The 25,296-nt window shown below is 40.6% G+C and overlaps 2 protein-coding genes and 1 long non-coding RNA gene across 3 annotated transcripts; 2 read left to right on the top strand and 1 right to left on the bottom strand.

Annotated features, from left to right (window-relative positions):
* The first annotated feature begins 3,388 nt into the window (after positions 1-3,388).
* On the top strand, positions 3,389-4,236 carry LOC129581671 (uncharacterized). The gene is made up of 3 exons (XR_008689526.1): positions 3,389-3,541; positions 3,641-3,971; positions 4,120-4,236. It is a non-coding gene; the product is annotated as an uncharacterized LOC129581671 (long non-coding RNA).
* A 5,827-nt stretch (positions 4,237-10,063) lies between these two features.
* On the top strand, positions 10,064-12,868 carry LOC129593142 (rac GTPase-activating protein 1-like). The gene is made up of 7 exons (XM_055489374.1): positions 10,064-10,204; positions 10,318-10,519; positions 10,907-11,244; positions 11,594-11,773; positions 11,836-11,935; positions 12,010-12,103; positions 12,340-12,868. The coding sequence occupies exons 1-7, from the start codon at positions 10,178-10,180 to the stop codon at positions 12,866-12,868; spliced, it is 1,470 nt and encodes a 489-aa protein (XP_055345349.1). The 5' UTR covers positions 10,064-10,177.
* Positions 12,869-14,883: 2,015 nt separating this feature from the next.
* On the bottom strand, positions 14,884-19,259 carry LOC129580664 (uncharacterized). Its single transcript, XM_055471301.1, has 4 exons — positions 18,895-19,259; positions 17,721-17,965; positions 16,998-17,179; positions 14,884-15,752 (listed from the first exon to the last, which is right to left on the bottom strand). The coding sequence occupies exons 2-4, from the start codon at positions 17,920-17,922 to the stop codon at positions 15,195-15,197; spliced, it is 942 nt and encodes a 313-aa protein (XP_055327276.1). The 5' UTR covers positions 17,923-17,965; positions 18,895-19,259; the 3' UTR covers positions 14,884-15,194.
* Positions 19,260-25,296: the final 6,037 nt, after the last annotated feature.

The raw sequence follows: 25,296 nt of genomic DNA, 5'->3' as shown, positions 1-25,296 counted from the left end.
TCTACAGCTTTCCGTAATAATCCTTCTAAATTTTGGCGGTTTATGAAGTCAGTGAATGATCGTATCGGCATGCCACCGCTCAAGGTGGCCGATGGCAAGTCGGTTGCAACAGATCGTGAGAAAGCCAAAATACTTAATACAGTTTATCAAGATTCTCAATCTGTGTGCAATGCTCACTGTAAGTACTGGTACCAACATTAATGTATTATGCAATAACCAGGAGACCTGGGAAATTTCAGAACTATTAATTTTTGAACAACTTGCGAAAACTTCTGTTGCCGCGTCAAGTGGTAAATTTGAAATTACAAATAAACGTTTAAAAATCGCAGCGCTATCGATAACTAAGCCGCTTAAAATGATTTTTGATGCCGCTATCAACGAAGGCGTATTCCCAGCAAGGTGGAAGCATTTTTTCATAACTCCAGTGCCAAAAGTGTTTGCAGATCACAGGCTACCTAGCAGTTACCGTCCGGTCTCAATGCTGAATCCTGTATCGAAAATTTTTGAACGATGTCTTGACCAGTTAATTCGTGACCATTTAAGAAAAACAACACTCTTTTTGATCACCAGTTTGCCTACCGGCACAAAAGATCCACTGAACTACAGCTTTTCCTTTTTGTGAAATTTGTGAATGGTTTTATTACTAATAGCAACGCTGTAGACGCTGTGTTTCTGGACTGTTCAAAAGCATTTGATAAGCTTTCTCATGAATCAATCATCGACGCACTGATTCAGATGAATCTTCCAAGTCAGATAGTGCATCTCATTTCTAACTATTTAAAAAATCGGTCGCAGTGTGTTACAGTGGAAAATGAAATTTCGACTTCGCTACCTGTCCGCAGTGGTGTGCCTCAAGGTTCTGTTTTAGGGCCTTTGTTGTTTTTATGTGTCCTCAATTTGTTCATACGTGCGCTGAAAAACGGAAGCACCGCTTTTGTTTTTGCGGATGACATTGTTGTGTTTCGCCCAGTCATCGACGCATCGGACAGTCAGCTGTTACAGGAAGACTTAACGCATCTTGGTGAGTGGCTGAGTAACAAGCAGCTTGTTCTGAACGCTGCAAAATCCGCCCATGTTCATTTTTCCAGACAAAACTCCCTTGACTTCCCATATCAATACAGCATCAACAACGTTCCAATACCAAAGTGTGAACATGTAAAACACCTGGGAATATTCGTCGACCGAAAACTAAACTTTAAGATCAACAGCGAAAATCTGGTAAAGAAATGTAACAAACGAATCAGCTACATCAACCACATTTTTCGCTACACCGACTATGGTGCTCGTATACGACTTTACGAGTCACTTGTCCTCTCAGTTATCGATTACTGCTGCATCATTATGAATCCTTCGTTCAAGCAGTCGATAAATCTCATTGAACGTTGCCAAAGGAGATTTTCTAGAACATTGCGGCTCGGCAACAGTGTCTTGAATTACGAAGAACGTCTAAAAGAGCTTCAGTGGGATGATCTTAAAACGCGACGTCTCAAAAAAGCACTTTTGTTTATATACAAGTTAGTTTTCCGGGTGGTACCGATGGGTGATCTAATCGTATCACCACTCACATTCTCCGCTGCCGTGCTTGAGTCTGTTGCAGGAAACACCAGAATTTCAGAACGCCTAATGAAGCATCCCTGTCCGATCAAACCCGCCCCGATAACCGTTTGCGGAGTAACTGTGACCCCTGTCCATGGATCGTATCTTAACAACCTTGTGTCCGTCTGGAATGAACTTCCTTTGCAACCCATTGCGTACGTTACGCTGGATGCCTTTACGGAAGCTCTAAGGACCGTAAAATGGGACGATATATCATCAGCGAAAGTCTTCAGAACTAGTGTTTATCCTAATTGTGTTCGTTCTTGTAAACCTAAATTTTTTGCTGTACTACAAAACTTTAGATTCACTAAAGTTGTTAAACGGTTGCGATCTAGTTGAAACAGTACAACACGGCGATTACGTGCGTAAGTGTCCTTGCTTTCCTTTTCTCCCACGATTTCATTTTGAAAACATTTTCTGAAATTTGACAATAATTATTAACGTGGGTTTTGGTTTTATGCATCGACACCAGCGCGATCGTCTCCCTCCCCTTTTCCACGATAGAAATCAACTGATCGCAACTACAAAAAAAATCTTCCCTCCTGTTGTTTTTTTCAATTGTTACGTATATAATTTTTGTTTGCTGCATACTGACGTTCATGTTTTTCATGTCATTATTGATTCACGATGTTGTCGTAACGTTCTGTATGTTTTTTACCACTGTCTCGCTGTCTGAAGCTTAAAGGGGGCAACCGCTCCGTGCAAGGACAATAAACTCATTATTATTATTATTATTTTAAGGCTACAAGAACATTCAAAACTTGTGAATATTCTTGCAGCCTTAAAGCTAGGGAAGGACACTCACTTATTTTCGAGAACACACGTGATTCAAAGTGGTACCACGGTACATATATCTTAATTATATGCCTTGGTACTACAGTAAAACCTGCGTACTTTGAACACCTGCGGTTCCAAATTTTTCGTTCAATGTAGACGCCTGTTCAATGTACAGAACAGCTGCCCCCAGGAGGCAGTGGTTCTATGCACTAAACCTGATTCTTAGGGCGGACGGCCGCCGCCCCAAGGGGAGCGGCCGCGTTAGCAAGCCTAATATACCGGTACGTATTTGCGCGCATAACAAATCAAAAATCGTGTTGTGTTAAAGTTGCAACAAGCAAATGGTTGGTAAACTTTGGTCCGTTAAACGAAAATTTTTATGTTTTTCGCTCCTGAACCAGGTTCTGGCGCTTTGTTCATTTTCAAAAGGACTAAATATTAGTAAATTATAAGATCCGTGCCAGCTAATTTGTTCAATGTTCACTTTAGAGAGATGTTCAATTTACGCGAGGTCCCCCCTGTGTCATAGTCTACTAGACGCGCCGGTTCCGTAATGACCGTTCAATGTACACCAGTGTTCAATTTACGCGAGTGTTCAAGGTCACAGGTTTTACTGCAGTAGTACTTTCACGGTATCTGAGAATCCGCTTCGCAGTTATAAATTTATAATCATCTAAAGTTACGAGTGGAAGTGGCATTAGGAAATCAACAGCAAAGGTCGTTGTGCGTACACGAATTTCTCCAAGGCTTTGAAAAATCAAAGAAATGTAATAAGTTACTCTGATTATGCTGTAGTATTCGGCGGCGTATTTGCCAGTACAGCAGCATGTCTGAATTTATTCCATGCCACTGGACGATAACGTCAATACCGCCATTGGGGCGTTCGCGGAACGGTATAGGCCTACGGCTCGGCTGATTTACGAAGTAAGCTAGCATACACTTGAATAATTGCTTGCAGTATCAAAAGTTTTCTTTGGTTGTCGTTGCAGTTGCGACACATTAATTCAGACAATATCAATGTTCTCCTTGGACTGAGCTTGGACCTTAGCAGAACGCGGCTGCTGTTTGTCGCGTCATTCTGTGAACGCGGGTCTCTCAATGATCTTTTTGATTACAAAATCGTTTGGATATGGACCTTCAAAATTCGCTGGCTGTGGATCTTATTCGTGTAAGGGCCAATGTGTATGTCTTTGTTTGGCTGCTGACGTTTTTCAACTGTTGATTGAGACTTCTGTGTCATGTTGTTAAACCGTTAAACTTAATGTAGGCAATACATTTCATCCATACCAAGACATCGCTTCGTTACCACGGTCATCTATCGCGATGGGTGTGTCTTATTGATCGTCATTTTACCTTGAAGACTGGAAAATTTGGATACGTGGCATTGTCGCAGAGTTTGTGAGGTCGTGCGATAGAAAAGCCGCATGACAACGCTAAGAAACTGCTCTGGACGGAGCCAGAACTGTTACGAGACGCCAAAGGTCATCCAGACAAAGCCGCAGATATTTACAGCACCGGCATTATTTTGTATGAGATTTTCACTTTGCGATATCCATACGACAATTCACCACAAGCTTCTGGCAATCTGGAAAACAATGGTACCGGCTACGTTTTGGTCTAATTTCTGAATACAACTCGTAATATACGTAAATCAGAGCGCGATTGTAGACTTCGTCTTCCAAAGCGTCAGCGTATTTCTTCAGCCGGTGTAATACATTATCAAAAAATGATGTATCCTGTTTTAAGGATAAGCCGAGTTTGCTGGTCATTTGATTGAGGAGGTTAGAAGAATCGGGGCGCAGTGTTGGCTGCTCATTCCAAGATGTATCCAGAATTTGCATAACCGTACTCAGCTGCCTAGTGGGATGGTCAACTGTCGGAAGCAGATATGAAGACTGGCCGCTCCGGATGGTCTCGATTATTTTTTGAGCTAACGCAAAATCAAAATCATTCACCACCTGGTATGCATACCGGTATGCACCAGATTCCAGATTTTCAACTATGCTGGTCGTCAACTTTCAATAAATATCAACAGAGTCATAAAATTAGGTTACATTGGCAGCACCTAACTTAAATGTATGTATGCTGTATCATGTGACTTGTTTGTAGGGCCGTGCGTTGCTGGGGTTGAATTCTCGCTATTGCTTGTAAGCAAATGTTGTCACCCAGTTAAAAGTTCATACAGCAAAATGTTCGTAGATTTGGCGACACAGTAAATAATACAGCCTCACGAATGCAGAGCTACAGCTTCCTGGCTATATTCAGCTGAGCGCGGAAACGGCTGACCTTCTCCGCAGCGTTCCTTATCAGCCTTACGAGGTCAAGGAACGCGGGAGTATAGATATCAAAGGGAAGGGGATGCAGAGAACGTACTGCCTGCTCGGAGGACACACCACTAGACTACCTTAAACTACCAGAATCATGGCATCCACCTATTGGCTGACAGCATTACGACACTTACTTAGTTGCTTTTACGACAGCTCAAATTTTCTGCACTGGTCACTTGTCGTCAGTAATTCAGAGTTTAATTTATGCTGACTGGATAGGTTTAGGCAAAAACTATGGCTGTAACGTCCCTAGTTTATTGTTTAACTCGGGTCGGCCTACTTTACCTTTGCCGCCCCTTTGCCTTTGCCGTTTCATTTTGCCTTTTTCAACTTTACCTTTAACTTTGCCGCCGTCAAAACCTTTACCGTTTAATTTATCGTCAAAAATTACCGTTTAGAATGCCTTTGCCGTTAATTAACCGTTAATCAATAAATTACCGTTGCCACTTTGCCGTTTTTCTGTATATTTACTTGATATAGGTTTTAATAAGCAAAACGTAACGTACACATACATCGATGAATCTGGTGCACTATAAATACTTACATGCAAAAAAAACTCTACTCGTAAGGAATCACAAAAATTTACTGGTTCACTATAGAAAAGTAGTGCGACGCAGATGTTAATTTATTCGTTCGTTACCGATCATGAAAGATGTCATTACACCCGTATCCTTCTGTAACGAAGAGAATGTGTGTATGAAAGTATTTTCTTGCTAACTTTCTTACAATGGAATAATTTTTGTACCGGAAGAATGATTCTTTAACTTCTGTGTTAAGTTTTGCAGCGTGGTGTAATACTAATGGACCAATTACGCAAATTGTTGCACAAATTTATTATGTTTGCGGTGTCAGTAATTTTTGTTTGTGTGGCTAGGAACTGAACTACTGTAATAAAACTGCGTAAAATTTCACATATATGTCCGTACAATATATTTAATACTAATAGTTGGTAATGTGCCACATTCATCGATGTACGTGTACGTTACGTTTTGTTTACTTACTTAAAACGTATAACAAGTAAATATACAGGAAAAAGGTAAAGTGTCAACGGTAATTTATTGCCTAACGGTTAATCAACGGCACAAAGGCTTTCTAAACGGTAATTTTTGACGGTAAATTAAAACGGCAAAGGTTTTGGCGGCGGCAAAGGTAGGAATCACTCCTTATCGAGACGACGAGATCTACAGACATATCTGTAAATGCAAAACGAAATAAAAAAACAACATAAAAGCATTGAAATTCAGAGTCACACAAAAATGTGAAGAGTTATTGCGGTTTTCAAAAACTATCTTGGGTCTGCTTAATTATTCAGCGCTATATGATCAAAGCAAGCAGTTCGGTTGTGGAACGAACGTTCTATAAATGTCATGGTTCGAATGAACACTAAAAGAGGAATAATACTCGTGAGTAGAATCAGTAGATTACTCGTAATACTAATGAATACTCCTGGGTAGATTACTCGCCGAACGCCCAGTACCAGGTAATTGTATTGAATGCTGAATTATATATCTGTTGATCCTTCTTTTTGCAGATGCCAAAATTACTGTCCATTCTATGTACCTAATGTACGTGTATCAGCTATTGTTTATTCATTAAAATGCCAAGCCTTGTACGGAGTACTAGTAAAGGAAGTGAGAGAATTCGATTCCAGTTCGATTTCAGTTTGCTTCTAAATCTCGCTTGCCAATGGCGAAACGGATTAATTCTAATCCTGATCTGAATACGCTACCTGCTTAACTCTGATCTGATTACACGATCATCAAGCGCTAAGTAAAATACCGCTTGTCAAAAATGGTTAATCGGCGTCATGTTGCCCTGAATATTGATGTAGAAGCTTGGAGGTTCATTTACCCTGTTCCCTGTTGTACGGCAATCCTGCGAACTGCGATAAAATCGCAATCGTTTTCAACTTCCTTATTCAGCCCCCACAGAATCCGATTTTATGTTAACACACCTTTTAAAATGACCTTTATTACTCATCATTCTACTTTTTCTGAAGATGAATATTTTGCTTCTGCAAAGCGCGGCTTCATTACCGAAAACCGGTGCAGCTTCGTTCAAAGTGGAGATTGTCACATGGGGACATGTGAGTCCACTGTCGCTAGCAGCTATTGTTTACCATGGTCCACCAATAGAGACAGCTGTCGCGGATATGAATGCGAAATATAACGAATCCATCGACAGACTATGCTCATCTAACTGTGCTGATTAATTCGTCCATTGTATCGTGCGACGATATGGTCTCCGTCTCACAGAGTGATGCTATAATGTCCAGCTGGTACTATCGAAGGCGTACGGATGTCAATATGAGCGTTCTCATTGCAGCCGGTAAAATCGTATGGCGTTTCTTTTCTAAAGCGCATCGTGATAGAAGTATTAAAACTCCAACTTTCATACATGTTTTTACAGTACGATTCCAAAATTAATCCGTAAAATGTGAAACTGTTACTAGAATCTGTTACACTGCATTTTTACTGATGGCGAAAAACTACTGGTTATGGGTACTCATAGACTCATAGTTGTAATTACTGCTAATTTCAGGTTGCACGGAGATTTTTAATACAAATCGTTTGGTTGCTGCATGGAATCTTTTTGTACTAACCACGTAATCCGAGCAATCACTGCAGGCTCGGGTTGCAACTTGCAATGTATTTATGGGTTTTCACTGGCGTTTCAGTGTAGCAAGCGACGCCGTTCAAACCAACAAAGAAATCACCCCCACGTGGGTATCCCCCTCTGTACTAACGACACAGGCCTATGCTGTCTTTCTGCGTAACTTGTTTCTCCGATACAATTGGACAAAATTTATAAAATCAACCCTAAATACAATATATACCATTCAGAAGATTTATTGATTTCTTTAAGATCACCCTTTTCACTCCGTTTGCTGTAGCCTGTACCCCCTTCTCCACCCTGTTCTATTTAGAATAGGCACCCGTATTATATTTAGATAATTCTCGCACCCGTTTTTTCCGCGGACTATAGGCACCTATATTTTTAAATTTTTTTTTGCCCCAAAGGACTGACCGGATTTTTTGGACAATTTTTTTGGTTCTCAAAAATTTTTGAGTTTGACGATCTAACATGACTGAAATAAGGCATTCACACAAAAAGGTGTTACTATAAGCGACTAAGCGTTTTTCCCAGGCTTTCAAATCGTCTGACTACAGACGTTAACTCTTTCATACTGCTTGAAAAAGCAGCTTCGAGTAGCTTGAAATACCTAGTTACACGGTAAAAAAAATGTGTGGTGATTGCTAATTTGCTATCATGTATCAAGCAATCGTAAGCATTATGCCTGCCCCGGGATGCTGCAGGCAAGTCGTGTAATTGCATGTAATCATCATATACCCGGTAACTATACCAACTATAGCTTCAGTTTTTAGTTTTCTTTTTAGTTTTTTTTAGTTTTTTTCGTTTCTAAAGAGCAGGATGCGCTCTTGTTTTGAAAAATAATGGCCCATACGAAATCTGCTGTTTGAAAAATAGTGGCAAACGCTGAAATAGCGGCACCTCAACAAAATAAGCGCACCTATACTAGGGCGTTTGAACTATCGTATCTGCCGCCCAGTGCCACAAATTCGCTAATTACGGTATTTCACAATTGCTTTCCCACAAGGTTCTAGTTTTTTTTTGTTAATAGTGTTCTAATCAGTCCTATAAGTCATACTTCTATAGCAGCATACTTATGTGCATTCAAGGTCAGCTGTCTCTAGATAAATATTCTGGTAACCTTTGGACCGTACTGTGAGTGTGTATTGACAAGTTTACGTACCATAAAAAGCCACTACTTTTTACGCTGAATATCCGGGGCGCACAGCCAATTTTTTCCGCGTCCCGACCGGGCGCACAGCCAATTTGCACCCCGGTTGTCGGGGCGCATAGCGCTGACCTTAAATTAATTAGCATGATACTGTACTCGTATATGAAACATGCGCTCGCGCATTATCCTTACAAACGCTATTAGCCGAATTGTATGGCGAGAATCGATTATCACAGGTAAAAGTTGAGCTCCTGGTATAGCATCGGATATGCAAATTTAAGTCGCTTTTCTTTTACTGTCTTACGTAACACGCAATGTATTTGGTCGAAGCCGCCAAAACGGCTTGGTTGTATAATACAAATACAACTTGTATTTGCCTGACGTAGATTGCGTTGTAAAGACTGACCGACAAGATGACGTTTGACAGGAACTTTTTAACGGGAAAACTGTACGTAATTATTGCCGGCATCAACAAAGTGCAGCAGTTAAAATGCATGAAAGTTTTGGCAGCCCATTTTGGAAAATGATCTGCTGGTGTCAGAATATGCAATATGCATGCGTTTTCGATGGAACAAGATCATGCTGTAAGCAAATAATTATGGTATGTCCAGGAACCTAATTAGTCAGAAAACACTCAACGCAAAGAATACGCGATTTACGGCAAAATAAAAGAAATGTAATACTTTGTTAAGAAAACAGTTCTTTTTTTTAAAAACCGAGTACATATTGAGAGTATTCTAGCACACGTACTGTATGTTTGATGCTACCAGGATAAATGTAGATATACGGCCTATACAAAACTTCGAAAACATTGCATAAAAAGGGACAAATTCGGATATGCCTTTCACTTCATCCATGTCCTATCTGTACAGAAAATATTCTTATGAAAAACCTTGTTTTGTCCTTGCAATACTGCCGGGCAAAAAAACTTACCGGCAGTTTGCAAGCTTAGATAATTACGCATAAAACACACTATTTCAACTGTTCAGACAGCTAAAAAAAGAAAACCTAATAAACCAGAAAAGCCAATTTAAAATTTATTTTTTTAATTTATTTAAATTCCATAAAAATGGATACTTTTCGCAGCAATGATGGACAAATACAGATATTTCTTTAGTGACAGTTTCCGTGAATGGACATATGCCAACCAGATGGTTCAACCACCACCGGGAGGCAGTTTGGTGGCAGCCCGCCTAAAATTTTGCTTTTGTGTCACAGATATGACGACTACTGTACATACTGGAGGTACAGAATTATGCAGCAGTTTTCTACTAGGTACTTCTTATTTTACCACTTTTTATGTTGTTTGCAATTTGCACAAGTGCAATTTCCAAAAACGGGAAGTTTATAAAAACCGAAAACATCGCTCATAATAATTATTAGGTACGTGTACTAACTAGTACAGTACATACGTACAGATACTGCGCCAAAAGTACTGTACTATAGCACATACGTACCAGTACAGTAAATTTGGCGCAGTACCTGTAAGTACTGATTTGACTTAAACCTGAGAACTCAAAACATTTTAGGCTGCGTTTAGAGTTGTTGGTTTAAATTTTTACTTGATCAGGTTTTCCGATTTGAGTGGTATAATGATAGTCTCTTAGTCTCGCACCTTTTCCAGTACATATTTGGAGACACAAATTGTATCATTTTGTCTGGTATCTATTCTCCGAGTCGGAGACTTGTTGTCCATATTTTTTGACGCAGTAATATGGACAATCACAAGAAATCTCAGACGGTTAGTGTTGCAGCGAGTTAGTGTTCAAAATGATTCCGAAGAAATGACTAAATACCCTCGCTCTTCACGCATTTTTCTCGCTGTCGAATCTGATTTGGAATTCTTCTGCGTAGGAAAGGGGCGATGGAGATGTCGAGATCATTTCAAAGACACACGTCCGCATTCCGGAGAGCGGTGCTCCGATTGAGGCGCGAACATCCTTGTCGACGCGATCGCGACGCTCCGTGGCCTTTGCAGATGTGCACGATGGCCGACGTAGTCAGAGTGTTCCGCGTTTAATTGGCGAACAGACCCAGGGACAGCGCATCCAGCAAAGTAAGGCATTAAAAATTATCCTTAAAAATTTTGTGATCGCTTGTAATGTGAAAAAAATGCCACAGTAATTGTTCATTTTACAGTAAATTACCAAATTAATAACGTCGTTATTTTAAAATAAAATAACGCAGCAATCAAGAGAGCGTGACAAATAAAGAAACAGTGATTTAACAACTAGAATAGAAAATAAAAGTGGGTAATGCTGAAAATTATAATCACACCCATGTATATTTGTAGCTCGTACTTGTGCAGTATCACTTCTAAAGTAGCTACGCAGCGATCTATTGCATACTTACTTCTTTCAATAACGCTATGACTTTTTTTCATAGGAATTATCGCAACTACGATCGCTATAATTTATTAAAAGTTGTGCTGGCATTTTTGCAGGCAACGCGACTCGATGCGATGCAGATTCCATCGCCAACGTGCCCGGCCCGTCGGAGATGCCCCGCGCGGAGGTAGTAAGCGGCATCCTAAATCGCCGCCGGTCCCGCTCCGTGGGCGGTGGTTTGGATGTTCATCATGATTTCGTGTCCAAGCGGATGGGGTACGCCACCAAATGTATGCTCTGCCGCATTCCGGTCCGTTTCGGGCGCGTAGGACTGGTGTGTTCCGATTGCCGGATGGTGGTGCATGACGCCTGCCAGGCCCTTATCACGACACCGTGTGCCCCGGAGCGAGATCGACCGAATGCCGATCCGTCCAACGGCACATCCGTGCGCTGGGTGCGTAATGCTAATTATTTGCTTTTAAATTAAAAGTCAGTTTTCGTAATATTGTGATGCATATTACATACATAAAATCGCGATCAAAATGCAATGCGTTTGCTAGCATGCTGGTTTTTCTTACTGCAGAGGAATGCCACACAGCTGATTATCTCAGAAGTGTAATATCTCAGAACAAAAACTATTTTAATTGAATTAAAGAACAAAAAAGAGTTGGTTGAATAGCAATATTTACAGTATACAAATTTTCTAAATGTATTTGACAGTTTTTGTCATAAAAATAATACAATGTTTGAAATTTTATAGATCGATATGTTGGTGCACAGCTTAATGTTTCATATTATCGCAGCTGGATTTAATTCGAGTTGCACAAGCCGAAACTCCACGCGTCCCCACTTTGTTTGTGCAGTTGGTGCGCTTCATAGAGCGACATCTCAACGAAGAAGGTTTATATCGAGTTCCCGGATCAGTCAAACAAGTTAAAAAGCTCAGACGGAGTCTGTTGAAGAATAATAATGAATTTCGGAAGGTAAAGTAGCCGGTATGATATATATGGAGATTCGAAAAGCAAAACGGCAGTACTGTCTTTAGGATGACCTGTACGATGTCCATGTGGCGTGTAGTTTGCTGAAGAATCTCATTAGTGGATTAAAGGAGCCCTTACTTACATACCAGTTATGGTCGGAGCTCAGTAAGACTGCCTATACGTTTTCGTTGGCTAACTTACATATGCGGTGTATTTAATAATTGTTATCCACTGTGTAGCATCAGCGAACATGGACGAATTTTATCGCCTGATCAACAAGTTACCACCGGTCAACCGCGAGACATTGGCGTATCTGATGCTGCATTTCAGAAAGTAAATAATCCTGTTTTAGTTAGTGCAGTAATTATTCTTAAATTAGTTGTATTTTCGCAGTTTTTACTATAGCTTAATAATGGGTTTTGATGAAACAGGTGACATACCTTACAGATCGCAGTGAATAGTTCCATTAACGACATCACAGCACAATAAACTGTCCGTAAAATGTTTACGTGTAATGAAAACTGACTCGTAATTTACTGAGTTATGATTGGACATCTTCGCGACTGTAGGATCACCCTGGCGCCGAATGTGCGCATGCCGGCGACTAATTTGGTGAATGCGATCGCTCCTACCATCGTAAGCAACTCACGTCCGCGAAAGCAGATGACGCCGCAGATGCTGACCGCCGAGACCTTCCGTGCGCAGATCATTATGAGCAAGCTGTTGGATATCCCCGTTCGTTTCTGGGAAGACATGATCCGCGGTGGACCGACCGGATCAGGAACCTCGAATGGACAAATAATCGGTGCCGGTTCCGACAACTTTGTCCCAAAGAAACTCGACGATATAGTCGAGCCGGTTCCGGTAATCCCTGAAGGGATCATAATCGTGAACGGATATCACGATGTGGAAATCGTTGATCCAGGAGTGCCCGCTCATGTTGTCGGAGGAATCGGTAATGAAAACCAAGGAAACGCCCAGGGAGGAGGAGAAGGAGGAGGAGGAGGAGGAGGAGAGGACGAAGAGCATGATCAGGAAATGGATGTGGAAAATTATCCACAATTCATTGCAGCGTTTGTCTTTGAGGGTCAGCGTTAATATTACAAAGCACATACGTGTTGTACATTCAAATAACTATGTACACTAATTATGTATACGTGCACATAAAGTACTTGTTGCGCTTGTTTGCAGACCCCGGCCTCATCCAGAATTTTGTAAATCCACCGGTGTCGTCCGATGAATTTCTCGGTCACTACGGCGCGAACGAGGATATTCAGTTCATTTTCTATGGCCGAGTATTCACGCTTCCGGACATTCCAGATCATCTGTATTTATGCCTGGATGTAGGATTTGAAGATGCATTTGAAGAAATGCGCGATGACATTTTGTAAGTTGGCACAGAATCATCTTAGTGTTTTGACTAGCCTAGCATATTCGATGTTCTTTAACGGATAAGGATAATTATGTAAGAGTGCCTGTTTACGGGCTTGGCTACTCGAAAATAAGTAAATAAATCAATCAATTAGTAAATAGTAACAACCGCACTTTTTATCACTGACCATGCTCGGTGCGGCTTCCGCAGTTTCGCGTACATACGTGCTAATTCTCGCGGTGATTCGTTTTCTTTCTGCAGACATTGTGTTGAGAATGACTGTACCGATGTGTTCCTGATGGAGGCGCCAGCAGGAAATCCTGTCATCGCCGCCGCAGCCGCAGACGACATCTAAACCCTTTCTCACATACCAATTATGGGCCCAGAGTTCAGTAAGATGGCCTGTACGTTTTCGTTGGTAAACTTTACTTTCGTTGCATCTCTGTATTTGCGAACGATAAAAGCCAAAATAGGGGTAACCTTAATAAATGTGTTATTATTGTGTGTTATAGTCCAGTCAATTATTCTTGCTTCTTAGTGCGAGTTTTGGCTCTGATTTTTCATTGTAACAAGAAGCGAATGAAGGAAATTCGCAGAGCGAAATTAGCTCCATTAACCGGCACTAATAAATTAGCACAACCCGCCAATTCAGCGGGTGATACTAATTAGTACTGCATTATAAATTAATTCTAGTACTTCAGCCTACATACGAGCAGAGATAACCATGTATGGGTCCAGTAAACATAATAATATAAAAAAGTCATCCGGAACTACATTCTGTCACATAAATACTACCTGTGCGAACTATTATTCTGCCAGCTTACCGCTAGGATTGAGGTACAACATGGCGTTAATGACACTAAGCATAACCGAAGTAGTAATAATTATTAACAATGCCAAAACTTTCATAATGTTCCAGCAGCAAGTTTCGTTAAGTTGAACCCAAAAGTGTTGCAGACCTGCGCCCGGGAAAAGACTGAAAACGAAAATATGGAATATTTTTATCCGAGTCACCGCGTTTCGAGTCTTTTCGCTGGCAGATGTTTAATCAGTGCCTTATATACCCATTGCCGAGAAGAAGAGTTGCGTTTGGTTTTCTAGCAAAAACATCACATGGAATCACTGAATAGCAGGGTCAAGAGATAACTACAAAAGCGCATGTCACCGTTGACTCCAGTAACAGTGCGTACTGCGTGCACATTACAGTAGTTTACCGGAAATTGTCGCTATTGCCTGCCTGTTGATGCCCCATCCAGCCAAAACCCAACCTGTTCCTAATCATGCTTCTGACGGAAGCGTTAACGTACATACTCGACTCGAAAATTTGTCGAGTGGCCAGTGTGTGCGGGAAAAACTTCTAACGAATAAGGCTTTAACTGGCTTTGAATATTAATATTACGTCTACGCTGTGGCTTGGCCTTCAACGGTATTTGTGCCTGTGCGGCCATTCGCAGTTTTTACCTTTTTAAAAACGGCTTACGGTTACGACATCATCCTGTGTAGAAAACTCTACTCCCAAACCCAAACTATACGATTTTTACCGGACGTGCAACAAGAAATGATTCTAAATGTTGCAAAATACATAATAGGCTCCCTTTTAGTAAGTCTAGATAAACCACGATTGTATTTTGCGTAAATAATATACAAGTACTCATTACTTGCACAGCATACAACCAGTGACTTTATCTACCTTTGAGAAAACGGGAAAGGATTTGTTCATCGATATGATGCTTGGGCCAAATGTAAATTAAGCCTTGCCTAAAAAGAGATTTTACGTTAGCTATTTTCTGGTCTGAAATCCTTAAAGTGCGCTCAGTGATAGGCGATAGCCCAAACGGGTACATCGAACTTATAATTATGCAAGCCAAAAATCCCGCAAACGTTCGTGACATGTAAAGCATCCAAAAAGAGAGGCTGACATCGACGGCATAAAATTATACTTCTGCAGTCCATAATATCTCGGCCAGTAAAAGTACATGTAATATTGCGTAACCTGAAATTCTGAAATGCCGAAACAGGAAAAATTCGAAACACTAATATGTCAAATTTTGATTACGAGGAGGCTGTATGAAATCCCATGGCCTCTGAATAGGAAGGCGGCATCTGTATGGAATAGGATGGCGGTAATGAATAGGTAGGTGAGAGCTGATTCCGCCTCTCGTGTGCACGGCCGGCGGCACTGGAGGTCAATAAGGGCACTTGTGCTGATTGCAGCTCGGCACGCACTCTATGATTCGTCACCTCTACCGCATGCCCGACACCTGGATAAGGCGGAGGCAGGAGACTACCCACTGTGATGTGGAGTGGTTCGTGCCGCAATGTAACACGAGCAGCACGCGCTGTCGCCACTGCTGCCGCCGGCCGGTGTGCCGGTGCTGCTGTTGTAGTGGTCGTTGTAGTGCCTGAAGTGCGGCAATTCCGAGGTGTGTAGTACTGGCGAAGGGCTTTGCGCACGGCACTAATAATCATGCAGTCCAGAAAGCTCAACAACAATCCAAAGGCCAGGCAGGACATTCCCGGCTCCCAGGAGATCATGATCCCGGTGTCTTGTGGAGGATCGGAGATGTCTTTGAATACGCCGTGTACCGACATGGCGATGGTCAAGGCTACCTGGAAAACACGTATTTTCTTCAGTGAGTACATACCACATACACAAAGATTAGCACATACACAAAGATGAATAAAAGATCTTCTGTTGTTTGAACTTGTTTCTAAAACTTCGATAGTACACGATGTTAAGTGATCGCTTTGTGTCGTATACGCACCTAGCTGGTTTTATCACGAAAAGTATTATGTGAAAAAAATAGAAGAATATTACAGTATTATGTGAAAATGAAATTTTATGAACAATTTCGTAAGGATATACTCTAATGGCTACGCATGCTAATATTATGGTGTATATAATTTTGTACGCGAAACGATTATTATCAATTCTTGTGTAGCTGATCAATTTTTGCTGCTTTTAAGCTATTGCAGTCAGCATAGGCACACCGCTCGTGTAAAAACGGGGAAGCCACTGTATCTACGTTTTAAAAATTTACTGTTTGCGCAAATTGATTGTACGGATACAAGCAGTCTGTGTCAGTGCGGCCCCATTCACTGCATATCATGCATGCTCAAGATTACTGTACTATTATTTTATTATCAGCTTTACCCATGTCTGCACAAGAAACGTGACTATAAACTGAGAGCGCTTCAATTAGAATAATCCGCAATCTGTCCAAAAAATCTGCATCTCGTGCATGATCGTTACAGCTGGTTTCTATATGCAGACAAATCCCGGATTCGAGATTTATCTGCATATTCATTTCACAGTATGTTTCCCGATCCTACTCGAGTAAGTCTCGCGCATTTCCTGAGCCGACTGTGAAAAACAAGTTAAGCAGCTCACACCCCAGACCGTCTGCTGAATGACCTGTCAATCACAACCTATACATTACACAACCTCCTGCCCCGGCCTTGATATGTATGCTCGCATTCGGGATTCCCTTAAAAGCAATAAAACCGATCACTACCCGGGAGTGTCATTAAAATCTAGGCGTGGTGATGGTGTAGATCTTTGATGGACTTTTATCGACCGCATATATACACGGCCCCCGTACAGACGATCATACAACAAAAACGATCCGTTCGCCAGTCGGTTCTTATCTGCTACCGGTGGGCCCGGGATAAAATGCATATTCCGGTGCCGCTGGGCGGAAATCTTGCGCCTTGTGCACTATACAGGGAATATTTTGCAAAAACTGCGCGGTAAAGTAGAGACTATACGGTACGAGTACATTCAGATGTACAGTAATAATTGCTGATCACGCTGCTGCACACACACAAACACCGGTGCACAGCGTATAACCTTACCCCAATTAACAATAATCCAATGTACACTCGCAAACAAATAATAAACGATTTCCGATAGGGACGATTATGATATTCCAGGGATCGATGATCGACACTGCTTGTCACGTAGCACGAAGCGCACAGTCCCGTGATGCCGGTAAACATCAGCCAGGCACAAGCCACGGTGGCCGTTGGTAGGACATCTGTGTGTGTAGAAGAAAACATTTTATGTAAAAGGGGAATATTATCATTTCCGCTGCACTGTTCACAACGGGTGTTGCCGCCTACATGGGCCCGTTGCATCTTTACACCTTAACAATTCTGCGCGCCTTTGTTCTGTTCCCAGAAGATCGATATGTATTTCTCAAATTACCGTACGTGCTGGCAGAAATATTTTCCTATTGACAAAAATTGTCTTTCCGTGTACTACACGGTAGCACTGCGTCTCACTGCATATCAATGAAGCGAACTTTACGAAAACATGTACATGTACCCTGTGTATATGTCTAATTGCGAATTAATTTGGGCACCTTGGTGTTCGTTCACTTGACGACTTTTCTGGTTTTGTACGAGCGACAAGAGTGAAAATGCATGGTGTGCGGAATACAGATGTCTGCTAAATATGACGTATGGGAAAAATATACTTTGGGAAAATATTCGAAATATGAATATATTATATATTCATGTATATGCAACATTATAAATCCACATAACGGTGACCTCACAATTTCAAGCGTATCTTACGTTCCAGCTGCATTTTAAGTGTGATGAGCACCGATACGCCGAGCACCAGTTGTGCCAGACCGGAGAAGAGGAGGACTTGCTGGGGCCGCTGCTGTTCGTCGTTCTCATGACGCGGACTACAGCGGGGAAAGGCAATGGCTTCCGGGACTTGCAGTTGGCGAACTTGTAATTCCCGACGGAAACTGAGAATTGCGACGGCCATGCGTGGCACGGACACTTGCTGAGGTGGAGACAATTAGTGGGGCCTGAAAACATATAACGGCCATGAACATCCCCGCAAGTGCATCCCGCAACGCCGGCTCTATATTGATTGCAATTGCATGCTGCCACGCATCGTTTCGGACAGATCAAACGCTACAGCGATACCAATAGGCAGTATATCGATACGCTCATTTGCTCATCCAGCTAGGGATGAACATTTTCTTGACAATGCGTAAAAAATATGGGTACTCCCGTGTGTATTTAAAAAGGCAGGGTGCAGTCGGCGTACCGGAAATACGATGCAGAAAAGCGCTTAATTAAATTAGCAGCTGTGCTTTCGGCGTTGTCAGCATCAAATCAATTGCTGCAGAGCAATACGATTCTAATGCACACCAGTGTCGCACAATTACAGAACACTGGCACGTGTAATACTCATATGCAAAATTGCATGCATAGGAAATACACCAATCTGGAAATGTGTATATAAACCATTTATGATTACATCTTCCCGAACCAAGCGTAAAAGCAAATTTTAGGACAAGTGATGCCGGTAATCTAGATCTGTTACTTTTGGCAAACATTGTTAATATACAATTTTTAATAATTTTACAAACAATACTGATAACAGATTACTGGCACGGTTTATATGCATTTCGTAATAGAAAATAATAGACATCCACGATCCTGATGGTGAGGTGTGTGAAGTATCGGTTGCCCAAATTTTACAGTCTATATGGTATTTCTCTCTTTTCCAGCAGGAATAACATCAATGCAAAAAATAACAAACTTGAGAATTCATGCAGTGCAATGAGCAATCATACTCAGCATGCAGTTTATGTCTCTGCATGTACAAATTTGTACAAGAATTTCCACGCACATAAATTTTGTTTTAATTACTGTACGTGCATCCTTGACCGTCAAATTAAAATTTACTTTGAATTAATTCCACTGCACTAAATGTTGTAAATCTTACCAAAATAACAAGTCGGTCGATTCAGCCGAAGATTTGATCACACAAATCCCTCTGCAGCAAAATACAGTTTGGTAGAATCCTGGTCGACAGCATGCAAGTTGTTGACCGGGATATAAGTAAACCCGGTGAAAATATGTTATATCGCCGGCATAAGTGATTACTCCGATTTACAACATCTCCATATACGTCCAGCTGGTAAAACCAGAGAATTGGCAAACAATCCCAACTGACAGCTGAGAGAACAGCTCCATACTGAGCTGGGTGTTCACGGGGAATGAGGACAACATCTTGCGCGAAACACTGCCGGTCTTTTTAGCCGGATATACTCACACAGTCGATCGGTATAACGGAACTGCGGAGCTTGGAAAAAGTGTACTGTATCACTGTACAAGCGATTGAGGCTACACGGAAGTATCTTCCTGCTTTCTGCGTCCCTTCCGGGCTTCTTTCAGTTCCCGCGCAATGATTCACGGATTCCCTTGTGGCAAAGTTTTTGTACATCTAATATACGAAGACGATTGTCGGAAGACATGTGATACGAAGGGTCATGCGTCGCTGACGCGCTAAATTGCATACTGCACGACATTATACTCTGTATATGATGTGCTGGAGTATAAACAACACCACAAATCAGTTAACATGCGAGTGTATGCATTTATATAAACAATTATAATAATAATATTACCAGGCCCGGTTTGCATGCCATTGCCCACCAGGCCGTGAACAGATAATAGAATAAATGACATAGCGTTTGTTAACTGGGCCGAATAATTTCCGTTTTCGATGTTTCGTTTATTATGCCAATGTTAACCAAATTTCTGTAGCGCAAATTTAAAGTGTATAATCGGTGTAGAGTGTGCAATCTTGGACTGTAACGCAACAGTTTATTGTCGAGCATTACTCTTTACTTTTTTTAGCCTAAAAAACGGGAAGTTTGGATTGCCCATTAGCCATACAGTATATATATATATATATATATATATATATATATATATATATATATATATATATATATATATATATATATATATATATATATATATATATATATATATATATATATATATATATATATATATATATATATATATATATATATATATATATATATATATATATATATATATATATATATATATATATATATGTATATATATATATATGTATATATATATATATATTTATGGATATGTGTACATATTGACCAAAGTTGAACATCTTTTCTTATATCCTAGATTTTTTTTACGCTTCCATGTTCAAAAAACAGCTTTTGAATTAAGCACTTACCAACTGCTTAATAATTTTTGCGTATTTGTTTGTACTTAGCTGCGTAAAAGTTTTTACATTAATTTGGTATAAATCTCATATGCATGGTATGAACGTTTGCTGGATCTTTAGCTTACATAAGTTGGATATGCCCATCTGGGATAACACCGAGCGCACTTTTAAAATTTAAGACTAGAAAATATGTAAAACCTCATTATAGGCACGGCTTTCGCAAGAATAATCTATATAGATGATATATTCTTTCATGTTTTCTCAGAGGTACTGTTCATAAGGGACATTATTTGTACGCAAGTACACTGAGCACTTGTATATTATTTACGCGAAATACAATCTTACAATTAGTTTATCTACTTACTAGAAATTAGCCTATTATGTATTATCTTGCTATTCTTGCAACCTCTGGTATTATTTCTTATTGCGTGCCCGATCAAATTCGTATAGTTTTGGGAGCAGAATATCTACACTAGATGATGTTGCAAAATGTTTCGTAACCCGGTAAGGTAAACACTGCGAATGGCCGCACAGGCACAAAGACCGTTGACGGCCAGAAGCGCGTAGGCGTAACATTAAATATTCAAAGCCAATTAAAGTCTTATTGGTCTTTCCCGTACACAGTGACCACTCCAAATTCTCGAGTCGAGCATGTACGTTAACCCTTCCGTCAGAAGCATGATTAAGAACAGGTTTGGTTTTGGCTGGATGGGGCATCAACGGGCAAACAATAGCGACAATTTCCGGTAAACTCGTGCAATCTGTACGCAGTACGCACTGCTACTGGAGTTACCGGTGACATGCGCCTTTGTAGTTATCTCTTGACCCTGCTTCAGTGATTCCATGTGATGTTTTTGCTAGAAAACCAAACGCGACTATCCTTCTCGGCACTGGCTATATAAGAAAACGATTAAACATTTGCCAGCGAAAAGACTCAAAACGCGGTGGCTCCGATAAATATTCCATATTTCCATTTTTAGTCTTTTCCCGGGCGCAGATAGTCGTCTGTAACACTTTTGGGTTCAACTTAAAGAAACTTGCTGCTGGAACATTATGAGGGTTTTGGCATTTTTAATTGTTACTTCGGTTCTGCTTAGTGTCATTAACGCCACGTTGTACCTCAATCCTAGCGGTAAGCTGAGAAAATAACAGTGAGTACAGGTAGTACTGGTATTACGGATGACGTTTTTATATCATAATGTTTATTGGACTTATACATAATTACCTGTGCTCGTATAGACTGATGCTATAATTAATTTCATAATGCAGTACTTTGTCAATTTTATGGTTACCCAAGTACTTTGTAGGATTATTTATATATTGATACTTAATCTGTATGATACCAGGCAATCTTCGGCCTCGGCTTCCAAAATTAACGGAGAATTTTAAAAAAATTAGAATTAGAATTTGGAATTAGAAAAAGGAGATTCGATTTCCAAATACTAAAGTTAAGCTAACATAGGCCACGGGCAACATGCAAACACATCCTTGGTAAAACTACGAAATTACCATGCACTACTTCTTATGTGCCACTCTTTCAGATACTTCTATGCAAAATATTATTGTACACTGTACAATAAACGTTTTTTCGTTACTTGAATTTATGTGTGCCTCTTACACGCAGAATTTCAAGTCCAAAAATTATACCGAAGCTATTTACGAAAACATTTGCAGCTGACCATTTGATTTCACAAATCGGCAAAGTTTGCGGATTGTTTGATATACTTTAGTTTTCTCTTTCTAAATATTCAGCAAAATGCCATTACGAGAGCCGAAATCACGTTTTGATTCTTAATCCTTATTTATTCATACTTCATTGGAAGTGCCGTATAATCGTAGTTGTAATACAGTTTCAAAATCCGCAAAAAAACTAAATCGTTTGCCTCTTACGGTCAATGTAAATTTCTGTAGTTCAAATCGTGGTAATATGCTAAGACCTGAACAGCGGAGCTCGCTCGATTGTTGTCTTCAGACTACAAACGGCTTCTGCGTGGCCTGGCTCCAACATGCAACCGCCATCCATGTGGACCCGGTGGCAACAATCCGTGTCCAGGACCATGCCGGTGCTCGAACAACGGCGAACCGAGACACCGGGGTTTCTGCATATTCACGGCCGCCGGTGATTATACAGGGCCTTAAACCAACTGCGTACATGCCTCCATGTTAGGGAAAGTACAACAATGCGCATTCGAAAGCACTCTTCGGGAACGCTTCGATGGACATTATAAATCGGAACGGCTGCATCAAGCGGAACACTCCAACAAAATAGCAACAAAAGATATTACACTTCTAAATAGCTAGAATCACGTGCTCTGCTTGCAGGTGTACATTTGCAGATTTGCAGTTTAAAAAATTTTGGCATGACGCTAATTTTAATTCTTTAATGATACCATTGTTTGCCAGTTACCTGTGACCGGCGTTTAAGGCCTGAGTTGATCGAATTCAGAACTTCATGTTGGTGGACGGTGGTTGATTAATTATATACTGGTCAAATAAGCCGAAAGCTAAACATTTCTCTTATGTGGTATATAAGCTCACATAACCGTATGAAACTGGACTGAAACAACATTTTTTTAGCCTGATTTGCTCAGCGATTTCCATGAGTTAGTCGCTCTTTAAGCAAGTAGCGGTCCCGCTGAATTGGCGGGGCTGTGCTGATTAATGGAGTCAATCTCGCTCCGTGAATTGCCTGCATTCGCTTCTGGTTACGAAACAAAATCGCAACCAAAACTCGCCGTAAAAATCAACGGAGTAGTGGACTGGGTTCCCATCTTTGGGAATATGTTTTATCATTTTATAGCCGAATGATTTGTATACGTTGTTTTGAAAAGTGTTTTGTGCCGGCATCCATTTGCGGAGATATTACGACTTAAAGTGGACAAAAAGTTTAAACGCATTGTCGCGTACCAAAGTCCGATTTTTACCGATCTTCTTAAAAGTTTCTGTAATAATACACAATATGACCATGAGTCACATCTGAGCAAGTGGCGCGCGGTTTCGATCATAGCATTTTGTCCAGTTTTAAATCAATTTCAAAGATTATAAAATTCATTTTAAAATTTTAATAAAACGCTAGGCTCTTTACATTGGTGGAGGTTCGCGCTAGCCATATAACGACGCGTGTTTTACAGCAAAGTTTCAAAAAATTGAGAAAAAACTTAACTTTTGGTACGCTCCGGCCAATATGTACAAATTCCGCGGTTATAGATCTAGAATGACATAATTCGCGATACAAAAAGGTTTGAAGTGTGCGATCGAAATCTAAAGTTCATGTGTACGAAACTAGTGCCATGTACCAGGTCATTTGCTTAACACTGTGTATTTTGCTCAGGTAAGCTGTATGGGTTAAATTTTCTTTCGAAGTTTGTGCCTTTTAGTAAGGCAAATAAGAACATGTCTAAAGGTTTTAGAAGATTGTTCATATCATGCTAGAACACTAAACGGTAAAGGGTTCACACTCCAATGTGGCCGTTTTGACGGAAAAATAAAACAAATTCACGATCCCTAAGTATCTAATATTAGCAGTACAATCACCTTTACGTTTATCTGCTATTCTCCACAAAGCAGGCCGACACGAAGGCGTTTGCCCCACCCATCTATAATTATGTCTGTTTTTAAGTTATAACACTACAAGGCCACTCAATCCAGTAACCTTAACGAGAAGTATATGCAAATTCGAATTTATTTAGGCCAGCTGTTAAAATAAGGGTACATACTTCGCAAAATTAAAGTGTAACAGTTGGCAAAATTAAGCATTGCAGTGATACACTAGGAAATGGTCAAAGGGAACAAGCGTACTACTATACGCATGGTTTCTGTGTCTTGGGGATAACTTCAACGGCGTCCAATTAACGCCAGATTGAGTTCTTCCGGGACTAAACCATCCGGGACTACAGATGCGGATGCTGTCACCATCGAAAGTTGAACTTGATATCACATGGATTTATCCGAAATCGAATTTCGAAAATAGTAAGTTCAGACCTTATTACTCACACAATAAATTTCCATCACGTTTTGAAATATGTTAGTTTTTCGTACGTGTTTATGCTGCGATGGCGGGTGACGTTACGACGTTAACGTCGTAACGTTACGATTCGAAGTCAGTTTTCGGGCGCATTGGTTGATCCGATTACAAAGCAAACTGCAGACAAAACAAACACATAACGTTCACATCCCGACTGACGATGCACTGAATCTAAATCCTTAAAGCGTTCCAGAGCATTCCCGTGGTATCTGTGATATCTTGTACGCAAAGATGTTGTAGATGAAAGCGAAAAGTATAAGTATTATAATTATACGGTTAGTACGAGTATATACTGTACTTAGCGACAAGTTAAGCCATGGTCATAAATATTTAAAGTGCCATGCAGTCACTCGCTGCGGCTGTACGCATATTGTGTCAAAGGTGATAAACCAATGGGCTGCTATTAGCCGAAAACGATGTGGATTGTCGTGCATTCCTGCCACACCCTAAATAGACTTGCAGTCATCGAGCTGTCCGTTGTATTCCAGGTTATACTTTGTAATTGTAGGTACACTACGCACGCATCGCGTCATAAGAATCCTACATGCCCTATGGGCAAATTAAAATCAACCAAATGCAATCATCCAAAAGAAAAAAGTTCCAGGAACATAGTGCAAAGTGGCGGAAGATTTCATACGTTTCCAAAAGGTTAATAATAAAATTATCATGTGCGATTAATGTATTCGATCGTATTGTGATGAATTTGCCTGTTGTCATTTTATGATTTCGTGGAGTGCTCGTAATTCGAACAGAAAATTTTACAAAAAATATTCAAATAATGTGATCAAATTACTGTTTGATCCTCCAGTCGTGGCCATGATGGGGGCCGGCACTGCGTATTACTTCTGCTCGAATTACCGTAATCTTGCATAAAACTACGGCACCCGCCTGCAATCCGTGCAATATGCAATTGAGCCGCGGGCTGTCAAAGGCCCAACCTTCCTGTCGGCGTTTTCCTGCTTGCTCTTTCTTCACTCTCTCGAGACAGGAGCGAGAGTATCGATTGATGTTTTCGGAGTACGTTTAAGCGTACGGAGTATGTACTTTGTATATATAAAAACTGGCTCACATGCATCGAGATTCTTGGGATTATCCACATA

Source organism: Paramacrobiotus metropolitanus, unplaced genomic scaffold (assembly GCF_019649055.1).
Source record: "Paramacrobiotus metropolitanus isolate TYO unplaced genomic scaffold, Prichtersi_v1.0 Parri_scaffold0000001, whole genome shotgun sequence".
In the NCBI taxonomy this organism is placed as follows: Eukaryota; Metazoa; Tardigrada; class Eutardigrada; order Parachela; family Macrobiotidae; genus Paramacrobiotus; species Paramacrobiotus metropolitanus.
This window is presented reverse-complemented; position numbering and strand designations above follow the sequence as displayed.

Excerpts from the sequence above, each read along its gene's own strand:
- LOC129593142 (XM_055489374.1), top strand. The coding sequence starts at position 10,178 with ATGGACAATCACAAGAAATCTCAGACG. Across the intron at positions 10,520-10,906 it reads GGGACAGCGCATCCAGCAAA|GCAACGCGACTCGATGCGAT; the intron begins GTAAGGCATTAA and ends GCATTTTTGCAG. Across the intron at positions 11,936-12,009 it reads CCAGTTATGGTCGGAGCTCA|CATCAGCGAACATGGACGAA; the intron begins GTAAGACTGCCT and ends TCCACTGTGTAG.
- LOC129580664 (XM_055471301.1), bottom strand. The coding sequence starts at position 17,922 with ATGGCCGTCGCAATTCTCAGTTTCCGTCGGGAATTACAAGTTCGCCAA. Across the intron at positions 17,180-17,720 it reads ACTTAAAATGCAGCTGGAAC|ATGTCCTACCAACGGCCACC; the intron begins GTAAGATACGCT and ends CTACACACACAG. Across the intron at positions 15,753-16,997 it reads TTGGATTATTGTTAATTGGG|GTAGCCTTGACCATCGCCAT; the intron begins GTAAGGTTATAC and ends CGTGTTTTCCAG.